This window comes from Monopterus albus, unplaced genomic scaffold (genome assembly GCF_001952655.1).
Source record: "Monopterus albus unplaced genomic scaffold, M_albus_1.0 scaffold99.1, whole genome shotgun sequence".
Lineage (NCBI taxonomy): Eukaryota > Metazoa > Chordata > Actinopteri > Synbranchiformes > Synbranchidae > Monopterus > Monopterus albus.
Window position 1 is genome coordinate 3,509,901 of NW_018127979.1, and position 18,189 is coordinate 3,528,089.

The window sequence follows — 18,189 nt, forward strand, 5'->3', positions numbered from 1 at the left end:
CAGCTCTCTGTAGATGCAGCTGCTTTTGGTTACAAAAGCCCTGAATTATATCTGTGGTACAGGACCTGCTGCCTGCAGCCAGAACAGGACATGTTTTATATCAAGTTATATTCCATTCTACAATAAAACAGAACTATGTTGTCTGCAGGAGTCTTGCAGCACTTAATTGTGGATAATTTGCACTACAGGGCTTCTTAAAATTAGGGAACAGAAAACATAATAGTCCTGTTTTATTGCATGATGGAATAAAATGGGACTATCTCTTTTAGACACTGTGAGCAGTGAAATAGACATTTGTTCAACAAATAGTTCAACATTTAGATCAATACCACTCTCATATGTGAGGCTGGTATTGATCTCTCTTAGTATGAACAGGACTAAATGTATTTTGAAAAATGTCAAACTGCTTTTTAAGGTTCCCAAGTACCTCCAGCAAATTCTGTATTTGCTGGATATATCTGTAATGCACCCAAAAAGCCATTTCAGATGCCTTTCTGTCTGTTTGTTTGATTTAAGGCTGAATTTCTCCACTAAATTACACAGATGTTTAATTTTATTTTCATACATTCAGCAAGTGAAAACAACAGAATAAGATATATGTTCAAAGAGTCTAGTTCAGAGGAATAGTTAAGAGGAAATATTTGTTTGGCTCATCTTAATGCCCAACTCGGCATTAAAAAAAATGCTGCTTCACATTTTAGCGTTCCAGTTTATTCACGTGTAGCTGACTCTCACACAGATTCATGCTTGTTTATAGAGCAAGTTGGACAAGGAGCCTTGTCTTCCAAGTATGGCAGTTAGACACCAAATTCCCTTCCTCCACTTTTAGTCTCTGATCTCAGCGTCTCTGCACCAGAGAAGGCCAGGAATGTCAGAGCAGCACAGCGCAACCCAACACAGTTTGAAAATACTTATCTCCTCCACTCATCTTTTATTATTTTAGTTTGCTATATTAATCTTTCTTTCTCTCCTGTTGGAGTGGGCGTGACTGGGGTCTGCTGTGGGAACGCTGTAGTTGCAGTCAGTACCACCTGTGATCATCCTAACTGTCAAGAAAAATCACAAGAAAAACCCCCCAGAACCAAAGAGAAGCTTGGATGAGTCTGATCTGATGCAGTTGTAATAACTACTAGTGGCTGTCGCAGCAGTACGACTAGTAGGCGTTTTGTAGGTTGAACACAAATAGTTTCTGCTACATTTATTACAAGGAATTGTATTGGCCATATCGCAGTGTGCTCCATAACTGTTTCATTTAGTAATGAGCCAAGTGAGATACGTACTTCTAGAGCACAGTAAAACTATTCTGATTGTCTCCATATGGAAGCCATGATGTGTGGTTTAAAGCCATGAGCAGGTTTTTATGGAGTGATTTAAAAGATAAACATCAACAGTTGCTGATAGAAATTGACTGTAACAGAGCAGAGGGTGCTGTACATTATATAGATGGCCTGGAAACATTGTTGGAAAGAAAAAATGTGCTATGTAGTGTAACTCCACTTGTTATTTCAGTGGGACTCACTCGATCCACATAAGAACCCAGATGTTTATGAGAAAGTTTAGCAATGTTCCACAATATTTACTGGGAGGACACAAAGCCAGAGGCTCATTGGACGTCTTTAAGAGTAATTAAATTGGTCAAGTTGAACTCAACCCAAACAGCTGACCGGCCAAAACACACAACAAAATGTAAACAGAAAGTTACATGAGGAACCAGTATAGCTAACCTGTGTACTTCTTTTCACACAGGGAAGCTGGTATGGTAGTAGATTTGATTGTCAAGTGGTGGTAGCTTCACCAAGGCAAAACAAATGTCACATGAATAGTGACAGCATGGACCAAGACCTGGATATATATATGACATATCATGGCCCTCCTGGCTGCGTTCAATGTTAAATTTATCTCAACCTTTTGCTGAAAACTGGAAGACAGAAATGAAATAGATGAAAGTAGGGATAATAAACCAAAAGTGTAAATTAGCTATTTCCCAAAAACAGTGAGCTCAAAGATGCTAAAATGCTCCTTAGAGCTGCAGGGAGCTGTTGAGGTGAGTGATCGTTTTGTGTTGATTCATCATTTTGAGCATGCTTCACATAGTAATTTTATGCATTTTTGATACAGAGATTAGTGCAGCTTTAATTTGTCCCATCACTCCCATTTGTGGCTTACAAGCTGGCTACAGCTTTACTTGTCTTAATTAACACCTGAGGTCCACACCAGGCTCTCATCACACTCTCAACTGTGCCCCATACAACAGCAGGCAGAAACAACAAATAACCTGAGGCCAGGTATGAATGGGTTAGGTAGGGTCAAACCTTTTCACCTCCAGGGGAGGACATGGGGATGTTTTGTGCTAAATGACTATAAGTGGAAAGATGCTGATTCATATTCACTGCACTGAATGTACTGATGAAGCTTGTGCATGCTCAACAAAACTCTAGAATAGGGGCTATACACATGACATCACTGGATACGGACCTCACTGCAGTTATGCCACCATTGAGTGGCAAAAGCTTTTTGAATGGCAGCATTAGTTTGAACACCGTGGCCTGTGGAAGCTTAAAAACACTTCTAAAAGGGGGAAGAGCTGTTGTGTGATTGACTGTACAAATAGATTAGACAAGAAATCAGTGGTATCTTTTTTACAGACTGCTGAAATCTAAAGAGAGGAGAAGCAAATGGATTGCTGCAATTCACAGAAACAACTGGAATCCAGTAGCCAAAACATGAATTTGTGTTTGCCATTTCGTGTCATGTATATCGGACTTTTGGTTAAATCAGCGAACTGACTACTCAAAAGTGATGTCTGTGCATAGCCTCTATAACTGAGTCAGCATAGTTACTGCATCTGCTTTTCCCCTTGGTGAAATCATTATCAGTGTGGAAGGAAGGCTCTGTTTGCCCACTGCTGAAAAAGATAAACTGAGAGCGAATTCTCCAATCACATCATTTTCTCTGGCTACATTTCACACTATGGCGTCAAGAAAACTTGTGCTTTGTTTTCTGGGCGGAAAAAGTCAACTAACAGTTTTCCGCAGCACCTTTTCTATACATAACTCTGGCTAAGGATAAGCTTCATAACTGATTATGGGAAGACTGGTTCATGTGAGCAGGTGGCTGCTGGCTTTGGTCTTTGTTAATGTTTTTGGTGTGTGGCTATTTTCATGTGACTTGAGGTCGTTTGTGTCTAACTCATGTGAGAGGAATTCGTACAATAATAAGCATAATAATTGCAATACATCAGCTGAATCTCATAATGTCTGATAGCTAGAAGGGTATTTTAATATTGAGCTTTTATTGCTGTTTATTTGTGTGTGTGTGCACTGAATATGAATTTAAACATGCAAAACAAGGAGAAGTGGGGATGTGAAATGACAAGTCCTCCTACACACACCACAGTCCCTCCAGGATATCCAAAGGGTTTATGAGATACTTCAGCATTAGTGGGAGGTTGTGGCAGGAGTATGCTGGGAATGTGAAGCCGTTTTCTGTTGATGACATTGACCAGATGTTGTAAATGTACAGTCAGTGGGTTGATGACAACATGTATGCCCCCATGTGGTTGTAATCAGTGGTACTATACATAAAACATGTCCAAAACGTATACAGCAGGATAAGATTTGTGCAAATATTGTATTTGTCTCACACAAGAGAAAAGAGTTGAAGATTATAGGAAACATCAAAGTACAGTGGTTTGGAGGTGGGTTGTACTACATGAGGAGTGGGTTTGCCCACTTGGCCGAGAGAAAAGCAGAGGTGGTGAGCTGTAGAGCTACAGACAAAGGTCAAACTGAATGACTTTACCCTACAGGCAGAAACAAAAACAACCTTCTGTGTAGGTTGGGGGAACTCCAGTCACCATGACAAAAGCTCAGTATTGTGCAAACATTTATTTTCCTCTTCCAGCCATTGCTTTTCATACAAAATAGCAAGGCAAAGTCAGGAATGCAGTTTGATTCTGTCTGGTTAAGATATGGTGCCACATTGATTAGATGAGGCCCCCAGAGGCCTTATAGATATATCCAACGACTGCAGAAAAGAGCCTAAGCAGTCAGAAATGAAAGCTCATTTTGACCTCGGAAACTGTAGTTGACAAAGCAGTTTCAACTCAAGGTTCACTTAGTAGATGTTCTGGAGTTTTGTGATTCTGTCACACAGTAGACTACCTCACTAGCAGTGGAAATGTAGATGTTCAAATGTCCAGCTCCAACTTGTCTGCAGAAAAAGATTCTGTCAATGAAATCTCTAGAACAGCTTGTAAATGAACCTTGTCAGCTGTTGTTTCCATAGTCAAATGTTAACTTTGAAGCCGAGCCTTTAAACTCACATGGAATAGAAGTCATAAAAAATGGAAATTTAAACACTGACAGTTCTATGATCAGAGGCTCTAGAGAACTACTATTGTGGTGAGTTTGTTTTGTCAGTTGGAGTATTGTATTTCTTTTATCTGTGCCCTGTAAAGTGACATCAATGACTACGCCAAGTTGAAATCTGGGAAACATGAGTAGAGATTTAGAATGCAAACAGTTCTGTAAGAGGCTGTGCTGCCGCTGCTGCTGCTGCTATGGTTTTTTTTTTTTTGAAGATCCAGTTATACAACAGCTCCATACACTCACCCTTAATTTACATTAAGAGGGTTTGTGTTAACTAATCTCTGGTCCGGCATCTCTTGTTGGTCAAGGCCTGTAATTTTTGGAGCAAGTATTACTCATCACGTCCCCGCTCCTGGGCTCATCTCTGGACTGGACTTGTATATCTAAGGATATGAGACATATCAAGCAAGTGTTGTTTAAATGTTAAGCCATTTGGAATGAGGATTTTAACCCCCAGTACTTCAGACACATAACACCAAGCACTAAGATACATCAGTTCACACTATGAAGACCTGGGAAGGTGCCTCTGTGCATGATGCAACACATATACACCCATGCTTTCTTCATCTTTTGTTGCTATTATATGCTTCTATCTCAGATTCTGTCCAAGCAAACCTCCAGGCCTGTGTCCCCCTACCAGCTTCAGTCTCAGTAAACAGTCATAAACACACTGTCCTTTACATGCAGTTTTGATAAGGCACAGTTTTGCACAGTGACCAGTAAATGTAAACACTCTGCCAGCATGCGTCATATTGATTCTTCACAGTTTGGAGATCTCCGGGTCTGCCATCCAGACTTAGGAATGAAATAAACACTTGTCGAGAGACAGCTGGGACTGTCTGCTGCAGACCTTTACTGGATCTGACACAGTTTCTCCAGAGCTCAATGACTCACCAGCCACTGTATATTCACAGGGGACCCTCAGGGTTCTGTTCAGTCTGTTTGCTCTGTGGAAGATCACATAGTTTGGGCAGCGTTATCTTCATCTCCTTATTTTTTCACAGTCTGATGCCCCAGCAAGCACCTGCATGTACACACCAGTACAGTGCTGGTAGGCTGAACCACAATTTGAAAATGCTCTATTACAAGTAAGTAAGGATACAGTATTTAGAATGCCCCATAACTTTATGTTTCATATTATGTATTACATTATTAGATTATTACTAATAAAGTATAAGCATCATTTTAAGGATGAGCTAACTAGCTATTTTATTTATTGTTGGGTAGTTTATAATAATGTGCCATATTTTTAAGTAGCACAAAATGGAAAGAATTAAAGGTGCAGTGTGTGAGATTTAGTGGCATCTACTGGTGAAGTTGCAGATTGCAGACAGCTCTCACAGATGTTTCACAGCAATTACTGTAAAGGTAGGATAAACTGTAGTTGGAAAACAAATGCAGTTGGCTTGACCAAGCAAAAGTTAACAGCAACTCACTTGACCACAGTGGGTTACTCAGCACTGGCCATGTTCTAGCTAGAGCTATGAAACAAAAGCTTGCATTTAGGTTAACTTTACCTGACTAGCAGAAAACAGGCAACTTCTGTGTCATTCTGGAAGCATTTGTCCCTCATCAAGTATTTCCATGTTTGTCCTTGTCTTGTGCTGTCCCCTGTTCTAGTTTTTCATGTCTTTGCTTCTTTGACAATGGTCATTCACACTGTCTTTCTTTTTCTTGTGTTATATAACTATGATCCTCCATTTCTTGAAATTAAATTCACAACAATGCTTCCTTTTGTTTCTAATGTTACTTCATCATGCAAACATTTCCAGATCCAAGCTGCTACTTCAATGTGAAAATGCAAAATTCACTAGAGCCACTGTGTGGTTTGTCTGTTCTGTGCTAGATATAAGATATCTAGATGTAAAAGGCTCATTCTAAGAAAAAGAAAATGTGACATTGCTTTTGTTCTGGTGATTACACCTTAATGAAGACATAATTATGCATACTATAGCCCATTTCTGATAAAGATTGTTGTTTTGTGATGTTCCCTCCCTGATTGTAGGACTTGTGTGTGAACTGGTATAGCAGTCATCCACCTATAGATCTAAAGAAGCTGTATTTAGTGAGAAATGGTTACATGGTTTGTGACGGCAGCCCTCATCCTCTGAAGATCTGTATGATAATTCCCGAATGCCACATCATACAGTCTCTATGGCTGCAAGACTCATTAGTGCCATCACTCCCATCTCATGTTTGGATTTATGATGATGCATAATGGAAAACAAACGGGGATAAAAAACCATTGCTCTGATGTACTTGCACATTACTGCACTGTGTTTGGAGATCTCTCAGTAGACATCACTGGGTGTTGGCTTTTCATGCCACACTCAAGCACATAGTGTCCTCATTATTTATGTGTTGATTTGCGGTTGTTCATGCCCTCCAACATGCAGGAATACCAGCTCAGTTAAGTTGTGTTGTAAAAAGGACAGCAAAAACTGCAGGCAAAAAAACCCCCAAAACAACTGAGACAGAGAGCAACAGGTGAATACTCAACCATGAGCAGCTGTGATTTATGTGCTCCAAGCATGTTCCCTCATTGCCTTAACTCCCTGGGTGAACTGTCCAAAAAATCCTCTTATTCCAGCACAAGGAGCTCTTAGTGCTACGAGCCTTCAGGTTTGCCATAATAAAACGCACATGTGCTTCATTTGCTGAGTCAGTGTGTTCTTTTTCCTCTATTTGTCTTATGGCACTAATCTGATCTAAAGCCAGTGTTTCTGAAGTTTTCCAGTTAAGAAACCACCAGTGGAGAGGTGAGGTGGAGTGAACGAGGTGTGTGTGTGTGAGAGAGAGCGAAAGAGAGAGTGCCGAAATGACATAGTGGAGCAGGCCACACATGTAATACACTGCAAATAGAGTAGAACATGTGCACTGGGATAGGGTGTGGGCTCACGGTTCTGAGAGTGAAGTGTGTTTCCTGTGGTTTTCCCTGGTGTTAGGGTTAGAAACAGATTACAATTAATGGCAATGGAGCCATTAACAGTATGTGTTGTACAGTATGTGAGAACAAGAGACAGACCCACAGAAATACAGTATGTGTGTACAATAGCGTATCTGTGTGTGCTCTGCCCAAGGCTGCAGAGCCTGCCCAAAACTCTGCCAGCCTTTTGGCTGGGCGCCTTGCACGTGAGTCTAGCAACAGCTGGAAGATGAAGGGATAAGGAGGAGACAAGAAATGGAAGACGGAGCCATGGCAGCACAGGCCGGTTCCCAGGCTCCAGCCTCTAGAGACCCCAGAGGAGAGGAAGCAGGGAGGGGGGTGGGGGCGAGACTAAGAATCCTGAAAACAGCTGCACTGATGTCCTGCCTGCAAACAGTTCTACATAGCTAATCAGTGACCCCATGATGTGGCTTAAAAGTAACCTGATTACAGGAAATAGTGTCTTTTCATTGTCTACAAAATCAGTACAATTAAAGCTGTTATAGGCCACATTTTCTTCAGGTGAATGATGAATAATAATGTTGCTGTATATGTAAATAAACAGATGTTTGCCGGCACAGATTTATATCATCCTTTAAGCGATAATACTATGTTAAATGTTGTTTACAGATTGTTTCTGCTGCCACCAAGTGGCCAAAAAAATCTGTTAATGCAGGTTTAAGGGCTTTACAGTAACACACCAAGCTGATGATTGGCTGTCAGCCACCATCGATGTCTGTCGGGGCTCATCTTCCTGGTGTGTCCTACACCGTTGGCACGAGCCAGACCCTGTCGGCGGCTTTTCGACCGATTCAGCATGTTGAAACAGCATCGAACCAAAAGGGCTTCACTGACCACTCTGATTGGCTGTTGAGCTTAGTGAATCAATGCATGAGAAGAGAATGGTTCAGGAAAGTCCCTTCAGCCTGTCACTGTAGTATCCAAGATTTCACCCATTTAGTGCTGTTTCTCCTTGTTTTTCACTTCTGCCAACACAAGGGCAGAGAATGCCAGTAGCATTTGTGACTTCTTATCAGACATATTCTCAATTAGAAGCAGCTATAAGCAGCAGCTGTGTTGAACAAGAGCTACTTTGTTTACAGCTTGTATTTCCACTGTCTAGCTGTTCTTTTTTTCCCTTTCTCAGTGGTGAATACTGATATAGCCACCTGCTGGTATTTCTCTCATGCAGGTGCTGAAAGTACGTGCTAGTTGGTCGTTAGCTGTAATCTGTTCGGTGTGAAAAAATGTCATCTTTTCAACCCGATTGGCCCAGAGAAAGGTGATGTGAGGCAACGCAACAGTGGGCCTTTGTCACAGCTAATTCTTTTATTTTGGCTTGATGTGTCTCTGCCCCAAAATGCAACTGACTGCCAAGAGGTGGAGAGCTCTAGAATCATCCTATTTGATTCTTTTTTTTATCAAATGTTACTCTCTGATTTATAAATGATCATCTCTGGGACACATCGCCAAAGCTTGCATGAAAACACTGCAGGTGTCTATCTGTTGTTGGGATTTACAGTGTCAGTGGAATATTTATAATCCATCTGAAGGGGCAGGACACTAACATGTTATAAAACAATGATGGGATTGTAGAAAACTTTACACATGTGATGGATGACATCAAGTAACCCTGAGCAGGTGTCTGTTATATTGTCCAGCTGGCAAACACTATGTTCATTTTTACTCTTCTTCCCATGTTTATTTTTCTTCTTTCACAAATCTATGCTCTTTTCTTTTTTGTCTTCCAAGTCATGCATCATTCATTTTATGTTTCTCTTCATCCACAGGGCTGTGGGACATCATGTGGAAAATGTGACTGCACAGGTGTGAAAGGAGCAAAGGTGAGATTTTGTTATTTGTACTTGTTGTCAGTCAAGCCTTGCGTGTTTCACTTCTTCATTCAGAATCACCTTTCTTTTAGTTCACAGTTGATGCAAAGTGCCAGAGTTTTAAGGTCATAGCAGCTGTGACTACGCTCTGACTAATGGGGTCATTTCAGTGGGACAAACTGAAGCTGGGCCTGGGCGTAAAAGCTGTGGATGGGGCTCAGTCACAGAGCCAAGACCAGGACATGGAGCAAGATTAATTTGAATTAGAGCGTGACCGGACACACAACTGGGCTGAAGGTCTTATTCTCATCAAATGGAGGGAAGCTCTCAGATACAGATTACAGTGGTAGGAACAAAAGCCATGAACCAGCCTTCGAGTAGTGAGTGTACAGTCACTGACCTGAAACATCAAACACTGGAATAAACGGACTTTAGCAAAAATAGTTTAGGCGTAACTACATTAGAAGGCCACGTACACTCCATCCTTTTTCTCTGATTCATTGGATTTAATGATAAAAATCCCACAACACATAGACATTAAAGGTAAAGTCTCATGGCTTTATGTATGGTCAACAAATCACTAGGCACAGGATAAGTGATATAGATAATGGACGGATGGTTTTATGGAACCATAATGTTGACTATACAACATAATTATTTTTTTTCAGTGTTTTGCAAACAAATTATGGGAGGATTTTTACTTCATAAGAACTTTAAAATTAAAATAAGGGAAACAAATCACTCTTTGGTAGCCTGTGACATGATTACAACCAGTAGACATAACCTTTAACTAGCTTATATGTATTTAATTTGAATTACTACTGAATAGCTTGTAAATTTCCACCATAGATCAATGAGGTCTTATAATTTATATTTTTGTATTTTGTATTCATCTTGTTATGAAAAGTAACTAGTAACTAAAGCTGTAAAATAAATGTAGTGGAGTAAATAGTACAATATTTGCCTATAAAATATAGTGAAGTCAAAGGATGAAGTAGCAGAAAATGAAAATACTCAAGTAAAGTACAGATACCTTTAAAATTGCACTTAAGTACCTGAGTAAATGTACTGAGTTACTTTCCACCACTGTGCACTGTGTATTTCCGGCTCAGTTACAGCAGACGACTGTAGAGTAGTGCAGCAATCCAGTCTGTGATGAGTCACTCAGACAGCAGCAGTAGCAAAACACTCATTTCACCCAACAACAACAGATGTAGTGACTGTGTTATGAGGAGCCTGGCCCAGTCCACTGTGGATTCAAAGCACCTTTGTTTTGAAAGTTTCTGAAAGGCGCCAAACAACCTCCCAGAATCTCCTGTCAGCTTAATTTCTGATACTTCCTGTGGTGCCCCTATGATGATTCCCATGGTTCAAACTGCAGTTTTTCTCCAGACTGATGGGATTCAGATTCATGGAAAACAATAGTTTCAGCTGCTTTATTACTTACTAACGAGTTGTGCACATCACTGTCTCACCCTTGGCAGCTCAAAGTACATTGTGAAGGTTACTGGAGGACGGCTCTCCCCCATGAAGCAATGCTGACACCTAGTGGTAGATAGTGGAAATAGCACATCAGACTTTTTCAGGGTTTGTTTTAAATCACTGCGAAGAGCACAATTTGTTGTCACTGAACATTAGGAGCATTAAAGCAAATAAAATGTCAATTAAAATGCAGTGCAGGCCATTTTTAGTTTAGAAATGTGCAAAGAAAAAGAAGAAAAAAAAACATTTTGAAGTTTGCTTTGAAATTAATATACATACAAGAACATTTATAAAACTTGTACTCACAAATTATATTGTTTTCCAGTTATATTTAATTTACATGATACTTTTACAGAGATAATGAATGATAAGCTCTTGGGTAAAACTGTCCTTGTTGGTCTGAGTTAAATATATACTTTGAATGCATCAGTTTAGACATAGGAATCTGTGTTTGTTCAGGGGATGTTTAAATTTATGTTAGATTCACAGTAATGTTAATATAACATTGGTTACATACATAGTAACTTTCTCATATTGCCATTTAATACTTATTCTGTTTCCACTTACATTTGTTTTTGGTGTCAAACTGATGCCCGATGAATTTATGAAACCATAAAATCTGTTGAAAACAACATTTGTGACTAAAACTGTCATCACTAATCTCAGTGAATACAAAGATTGTTGTCCTTGTATAAACTTGATCATCTGTGCGTCACAGGGTGAGCGGGGATTTCCTGGTCTCCAAGGTAACATGGGATTCCCAGGGATGCAGGGACATGAGGGGCCTCCAGGGCCAATAGGCCCCAAGGTCAATATACACACACACAGAGCAAAGTTTAGAGAAACAAAAACAAACTCGAGTTTATTGGTTTAAGAACTAAATAAAACTGATTCTACAGCATTTTCATTTTTGGCTTTTTAGAAATAATTATTTTGCATAATGATGATGATTTGTCAATTCTTAGGGAGATGTGGGCGATCCTGGGGCTCCTGGACTTAAAGGAGTGAGAGTAAGTAATGAACCACTAAAATTACTTCTATTTCATAAATTGTTGCTTATGTTTAAGGGGTTTTATTGTCATGTTGCTGATATGGTTGTGATCTTGCAGGGTCTTACTGGTCCAGCAGGTTTCCCAGGAAACCCAGGACTACCAGTAAGTGTCTTTCATCTGCCGTCATATGTCTTATCCAACTTGTGCCATGACATTAAGTGTTTGGCCTAATGTGCCATTGAAGGTCACTGTCTAACTGCAAATTGTCACAAATGGTCTATTTGTGTATTCCCATTTTTAGGGCATCAATGGAAACGATGGCCCACCAGGTTCACCGGGTATCCCAGGATGCAACGGAACAAAAGTGAGACACTTTTAAAAACAGATTTTTGGTCCACTTTTTATGTCAGCCCCCGAGGACCCTTCTGATTGTGTTGTGTGTATTTCAGGGAGAAAGAGGAAGGGACGGGGCTCCTGGTTTTTCTGGTCCTCAAGGTCCTCCTGTAAGTAAACATGACACTCCAAACAATTTTTACATGACATATCTTAAAATGAAAGCGTTCATCCTGCCAGAGTATGCGACATGTAGAGATCTGTTTTCACTGTCCTCTCTTCTCAGGGCGTCCCAGGACTTCCTGGATTGAAGGTCAGCTGACATTTATGAAGCTATAACTTCTTATATGTAAATACATTTGTCAAACATCACAAGTATGCCCCAATCTATCAGTATGATGAGACGTGTCCTTTTGTCCCCTACAGGGTGAACCTGGTGATGTGAATGGCTTTGTTCCCCTGAAAGGAGAAAAAGGATTCCCTGGCACACCTGGATTACCTGTACGTTGTGTGTGCTTCTGAATATGCACACATGTATTTATGTGTATTGAAAGAAGAAGAAAAACCGGTAAAATGTAAAATTTGAATTTTGATGTAAGGTCTTATCCACATGTTTTTTGCTTTTCTCTTCCAGGGACCAGTTGGACCTACTGGAACTAAAGGATATCAAGGAGTTCCTGGCTATCAAGGGGCCAAAGTGAGTAACTGTACTCTTACAGTGATGGACTGTTGATCATCCTACAGAGACCATGATGACCCACCAAACAGTCTGGAAGAACACAATTTTGACAGAACAATCTCTGTAGATACTGAACTTTTATGACCTAGATAAATGACAGTAGATAAGGTACTAGTTTTAACAATGTGTTTGACTGACTGATAACTGTGTTTGACAGGGAGATCCTGGCCCCCCTGGGCCTCGTGGACATGAGGTAAGATCAATCATGCTAAAATAAGTGTTACAACATTTTTATAAAACAAAGTCCACCACCCTCTTACTTGATCACGTAGATGTGAGGTCATAGGAAACCTTTTGCTTCCCTGCAGGGTGACAAGCCATCTTTTGAGGGTATGAAAGGCGAAAAGGTGAGAATTTGTTTTCATATTTATTAAGTTTCTTATATAATGCATTCACTTTAGAGGTAGCTGGAACACTTTACAGCTCAGTAATAGAGATCAGAATGGGGTACTCCCATAGGGTTTTCATGTGAGAATCAACAACATTTCACGTAAAGTACTGATGGTATTATCTTAAAACAAAAGAGGGGAAGTTTGAAAAAGAAAAGAACTTGTAATTTCAATATTAGTTTCTAACTGTGGTAACTTCCTGTGATTTTCTTTTGATTGTGAAATGATTTCACTGACCCCGAATGAGCAACGGGCCATTGAAAATCAGTAAAAAATTTAACAGCTGGACATTGTGTTAAACCTATACATTTATTTATATGGACAACAATGAAACAATGTAAATTGCCATTTTTGGGTGTGTTCTTACTAGATAATTAATTTTTCATAAATTTTTGTGACTAATTGTGAAAGCATTGCTCTTGTGAAAACGAATTTGGCCGTGACTGTTTTTGCTGGGATTGTTGCCACCTCTGTGCAGGGTGATCGAGGATTCACTGGCCCCCCCGGCCCCCCGGGAGAATACCAGGAAGTGGGCGGAGTAAATACAATACATATACCTGGACCACCAGTATGTGCTCAGCTCTTTATATTTCAGAACAGAAACTGTGCAACCTTTGTGTATAAATACATCATTATATGCCTGTTTCTATGTAAAAGATGCCTTGGATTCTGTTATTTTCTGAACGTGTCTGTGTTTTTTATTTCTAAAGGGAGCCAGAGGACCAACAGGAGAGAAAGGAGAAAAAGTTAGTATTTTGCTTTCAATTGATGAGATGTATGACTTACAGTACATTAATGTGGGCAATTTTTTGAGATGCCTGATGTCCTTTGCAGGGGTATTGCAACCCACATATCAATGGTTTGAAAGGTGAACCTGGCCCCCATGGTCCATCTGTAAGTGGCAAAGATATGTATATATATATATATATATATATATAAATACTATAAAGGTATATTGGTAAAGAAAGAAGCTCAGTACTAATTGCTATTGTAAGATTTTTATGCATGTTCTTCAAAATTTGAATATAACAAGGAAAACAAGCTTTTTACAATAAAAACTGTTTTACCTACGTTTATGGGAGTATCAATTTTGAGCTTATGCAGGTTTAATTCACTGTATTAAACTCTTTAATATTAATCCAAGTGAAAACTAAATTAAAGTCTGTTTTTGTGATGTTAGGGTAAACCTGGCAAGGATGGAGAGGATGGTCCAAAGGTAACACAAACTGTTTTATCCAATTATTTTACCATCCAGCTGTTGTTTCCTTTTGAACTGAAATGCTACATATTGTCATACAGGGAGAAAAAGGTTTTCCTGGAGCTTCTGGATACCCTGGTTCTCAAGTAAGTAATGCACATTTTATTTATTCTACACATGCAGTATTCAAGGCTTTAATCTGAAACTTACATTTTGTGGGAGGTTTGATGGTCAGAATAGCTAAAATACTTTGTTTTGTTTCAGGGTGAAAAGGGAGAAAGAGGACCACCAGGTCACGTAAGTGATCTCCCCCCACCACACACACACTCACACACATTTCCTATTTACTTCTATGACTCTTTCTTTCTCACTTACTCTTTCACATCAGCTACAAGGGGGATAAATTCTAAAAGCTACCAGCAGATGTCACCACATGTTCATTCAGTTAAAATGTGAGTGCAGGTTAAAGGGTGAAACCACCAATGTGACCAAAAATTACATCAAATTACATCATTTGTTTAGGGCTGTAGCTTCTATTGAGGATACAAAGGTCATAACAACCTGAGGATGGGTTTGCACACAAATTACCTTAGAATTATGCATGTTCATACCCTGTTGGGGAGGTGAAGGCTTTATAATTAGATTATGTATGAAGGTATAATTTACAAAAAACTATACTAAAACAATAAATGAACTGAGTTCTACTGAGGGAATCTTGACCTCCATATTTCCAAAAATCTGACAACAGATTTGAATAAAATAACCGCAACTGCAGTATAACCTATTTTATAAAGATATGGGCATTTACCAGGGAAGAAGGATTTAACAAAAGATGCTACTAAGTTACATTATGGAAAAAGTAGGATCCAGAATTGGACTTGATCTGTATGAGGGTTTAACGAGCAATTTAACACCCCACAGTGTTGTTTTTGTTGATCTCTATACTTCTCATCCACTGTTGAGTGGGTAAAGGTGCAAAAGAGCATGCTTCTGACCACACTCATGCACATCAATGAGTGATCCTATCAGTGGTCAGAGGTTCAACAGACTTAAAATGTGAACATCAGTGACTGAAACACTGTTTTTCAGCCTGGTGCTTCTGACAAGTTGGTTAATCTGTCTCTTGCAAGACCCTCAGCTGATTAAATTAGAGATAATGGCAAAATCTATTAAATTCGGTGAGACACAGAGAGATGTAGCCCTAGCAGTCAACTGATGTGAGTTTAGGTAGATCAGTGTAATAAAACGTGAATAGGTTCTTCAAAAATGGGCAAACACCCTTAATCTTTGTAATTATATAATTTTAGGGCACTGGTCCTCCTGGTCCTCCTGGTCCTCCTGGTTACCCAGGGTTACAAGGAGAAAAAGGTAAAGTGAGGCCATAGGATGCCACCACGTGTTCATCCTCTATGTGGACACAGACACATGCACACTTACCTAGGATCAGTTCACACAGTATGCATGTTTTTGTCTCACCTTTGGTTTGCTCTTAATCTACAGGATTTCCTGGTCCTCAGGGTGAACCAGGTCCACCAGGTAGACACAGAATTTCAATGTAACTTAAGAACACTGCATCAAGGCCCACTGTATCAGTCAGACAATATAAATAACCTGCTTTCTTCTTGTACTTCAGGCCGGTACATTGAAGGACCTCGTGGTGAGAAGGGTCAGAAGGGAGAAAGGGGTGAGAAAGGAGACAGGGGTATAGAAGGAGAGCATATTGTTGGACGTCCAGGAGAACCAGGGTTACCTGGACCCCCTGGGCCACCGGGACCCGAAGGCATGTCTCACATCCAAATAATACAGCCATTTGAGTAATTGAAGCAAAGAACACAGACACTGTGTGTATTTAGAGATGTTTAAATAACTCTAACTTGCTATTAACATCACCACACAGTTGATCCACGTGAATGTAATATCCAAAGAGGACCTCCTGGCCCACCTGGAGATCCAGGGTTACAAGGGGAATTGGGACAGAAAGGTAAAAGCGAACACAATTACTGCTGTTAACAAAAGCAGTGATACCTTTAGTGGACATGTTTACCACAGCTGATGTTAAACTGAAGATTCTGTATCTTTTGTTAGGTAACAAAGGAGATACCTGCATTAATTGCGATGGTTCTTCCATACCTGGATTACCTGGACCCCAGGGGATTAAAGGAGAGCGTGGTGAGTGAATGATTTGCACTTAAATGACATGGCCCAAAAACTGCTGGTGCTATGAGCTGAAGTTGCCATTTTTGCCAGACACTGCTGCAAAGTGTAATGTAGGTTTAAATATTTCATTGGCCTTCTGAGAGCTTCTGACCTCAGCTGTTTATAGTTCCAACTGTCTAAACACAGTCATTTGGTTTGTATCTTATTGACATGCACTGTAGTAAGTATTTGAATGAGCTAAGGATTTAAAATGTCCATTTTCACCTGGCAGGGCCTCCTGGGCAAGTAGGCAGCAAAGGCGAAAAGGGTCAAACTGGTCCTCCTGGACAACCTGGGAGATCTGTGAGTCAAATAATGTCTCTGACACTTGCAACAAGATCCAAGCTGAATGTTTTCACTGTTTCACTATTTCAGTTCACAATATATATGACTGACCTGTACACAGGGTGCCCAGGGCAATCCTGGTTTGATGGGAGCTCCTGGAGCTGTTGGTGAGCCTGGGGACATTATTGCAGCTCCTAATCTAAAGGGTGACAAAGGTTTTCCTGGTTCTTCTGGTTCACCGGGGAAACCAGGACTTGATGGACAGCCAGGGAGAGATGGCCTTCCGGGTTTTCCTGGTCCCAAAGGCGAACCAGTAAGTGCGTATGTGGTACTGTATGATGACAAGTTCTCAGGATACCAGGCCAGTATGAACTCCACTAATAATGCAAATGATTGAACTGCCTGTCAGATGATAGCATTATAAAAAACTAACAGGCTCTTAACTGTGTCAACCTTTTAAAACCCTTCACTGCAAGTGAGATAACCTTTACTTAAAGCTGCTTAATAATCTATACTCATTATATTAACAGGGGAAAAATGACTACAGAAATGTAAAAGCAGTTGCTCAAATGAATCAGTTCACAGATTATCATGTGACTTCACAGTCTCTCTCAGCTTAACACACAGTTTTTTAAAACATCTTTCTATTAATTATTTTGGTTTTAGAGCCAGCATCTTTTGTCTTTTTGCTCAGTCTTATCACTTTCATCAGCATAGTTTTCAAACAGACAAAGTTAGCGGCAAACTGATGAAAACAGCGGAGTATTTAGCAGCGAAAGAACCAAATATTTCCCTCAAAACAAAAGGAAAGTGAATGGCCTGAAACTTGATTTCAAATGAATGTTAATGTTGCTCCATATTTGCTTGATATGTAAATAAGAAACCTTATGCAAGTAAGAAGTCACATCAACTTTATGAGGATATACTGTATGTCAATCTAGCATTTACAACTTGTGCTGTTCCTATGTGGCTCAAAAATAATCCTTTTGAGATAAAGCAAAAAAAAAAAAGATAATTTTTGTTTGAGTTTCATTTGCATCCACTCTCACTGATTTAATCTATTTAAGTCATTGTGAAACTTTATTTAAAATAATAATAAAGTAGATCCTCTTTTTCTAATCTTGCTTTCAGGCCAAAGAGGGCATTAAGGGTGAGCGTGGACCAAGTGGGGATCCTGGTCATACTGGACCCCCGGGTGAGCGAGGCCTCCCTGGTCTGCCAGGCCATGGTCGACCAGGAGAGACTGGAGAGAAGGGCAGCCAAGGGAGACCTGGGACTCCTGGAGCTCCTGGACTACCAGGTAGGCATGAGATCTACACAGACAATGTAAAGACATGCACTCATATAGCCAAAGAGAAGTTAAATCAAACTTAATGGCACATCTGAAACTTGACAAGCATATACTGGCACTGTGCACAGACACACATACCATGTACATTCATTCCTT

General features: G+C 40.0%; 1 protein-coding gene across 1 annotated transcript in view; it reads left to right on the plus strand.

Annotated features, from left to right (window-relative positions):
* col4a1 (collagen, type IV, alpha 1) overlaps positions 1 to 18,189 on the plus strand; it is a 40,183-nt gene that overhangs the window by 9,056 nt on the left and 12,938 nt on the right. Inside the window, exons 2-26 of the mRNA XM_020609331.1 lie at positions 9,087 to 9,140; positions 11,329 to 11,418; positions 11,576 to 11,620; positions 11,720 to 11,764; positions 11,904 to 11,966; positions 12,052 to 12,105; positions 12,222 to 12,248; positions 12,362 to 12,436; positions 12,570 to 12,632; positions 12,832 to 12,867; positions 12,983 to 13,021; positions 13,542 to 13,631; positions 13,774 to 13,809; positions 13,898 to 13,957; positions 14,244 to 14,279; positions 14,363 to 14,407; positions 14,526 to 14,558; positions 15,569 to 15,629; positions 15,762 to 15,797; positions 15,895 to 16,041; positions 16,159 to 16,242; positions 16,347 to 16,430; positions 16,690 to 16,760; positions 16,864 to 17,055; positions 17,874 to 18,042. Of these exons, the coding sequence (XP_020464987.1) occupies positions 9,087 to 9,140; positions 11,329 to 11,418; positions 11,576 to 11,620; positions 11,720 to 11,764; positions 11,904 to 11,966; positions 12,052 to 12,105; positions 12,222 to 12,248; positions 12,362 to 12,436; positions 12,570 to 12,632; positions 12,832 to 12,867; positions 12,983 to 13,021; positions 13,542 to 13,631; positions 13,774 to 13,809; positions 13,898 to 13,957; positions 14,244 to 14,279; positions 14,363 to 14,407; positions 14,526 to 14,558; positions 15,569 to 15,629; positions 15,762 to 15,797; positions 15,895 to 16,041; positions 16,159 to 16,242; positions 16,347 to 16,430; positions 16,690 to 16,760; positions 16,864 to 17,055; positions 17,874 to 18,042 (1,735 nt within the window). The remainder of the gene's footprint in view (positions 1 to 9,086; positions 9,141 to 11,328; positions 11,419 to 11,575; positions 11,621 to 11,719; positions 11,765 to 11,903; positions 11,967 to 12,051; positions 12,106 to 12,221; positions 12,249 to 12,361; positions 12,437 to 12,569; positions 12,633 to 12,831; positions 12,868 to 12,982; positions 13,022 to 13,541; positions 13,632 to 13,773; positions 13,810 to 13,897; positions 13,958 to 14,243; positions 14,280 to 14,362; positions 14,408 to 14,525; positions 14,559 to 15,568; positions 15,630 to 15,761; positions 15,798 to 15,894; positions 16,042 to 16,158; positions 16,243 to 16,346; positions 16,431 to 16,689; positions 16,761 to 16,863; positions 17,056 to 17,873; positions 18,043 to 18,189) is intronic.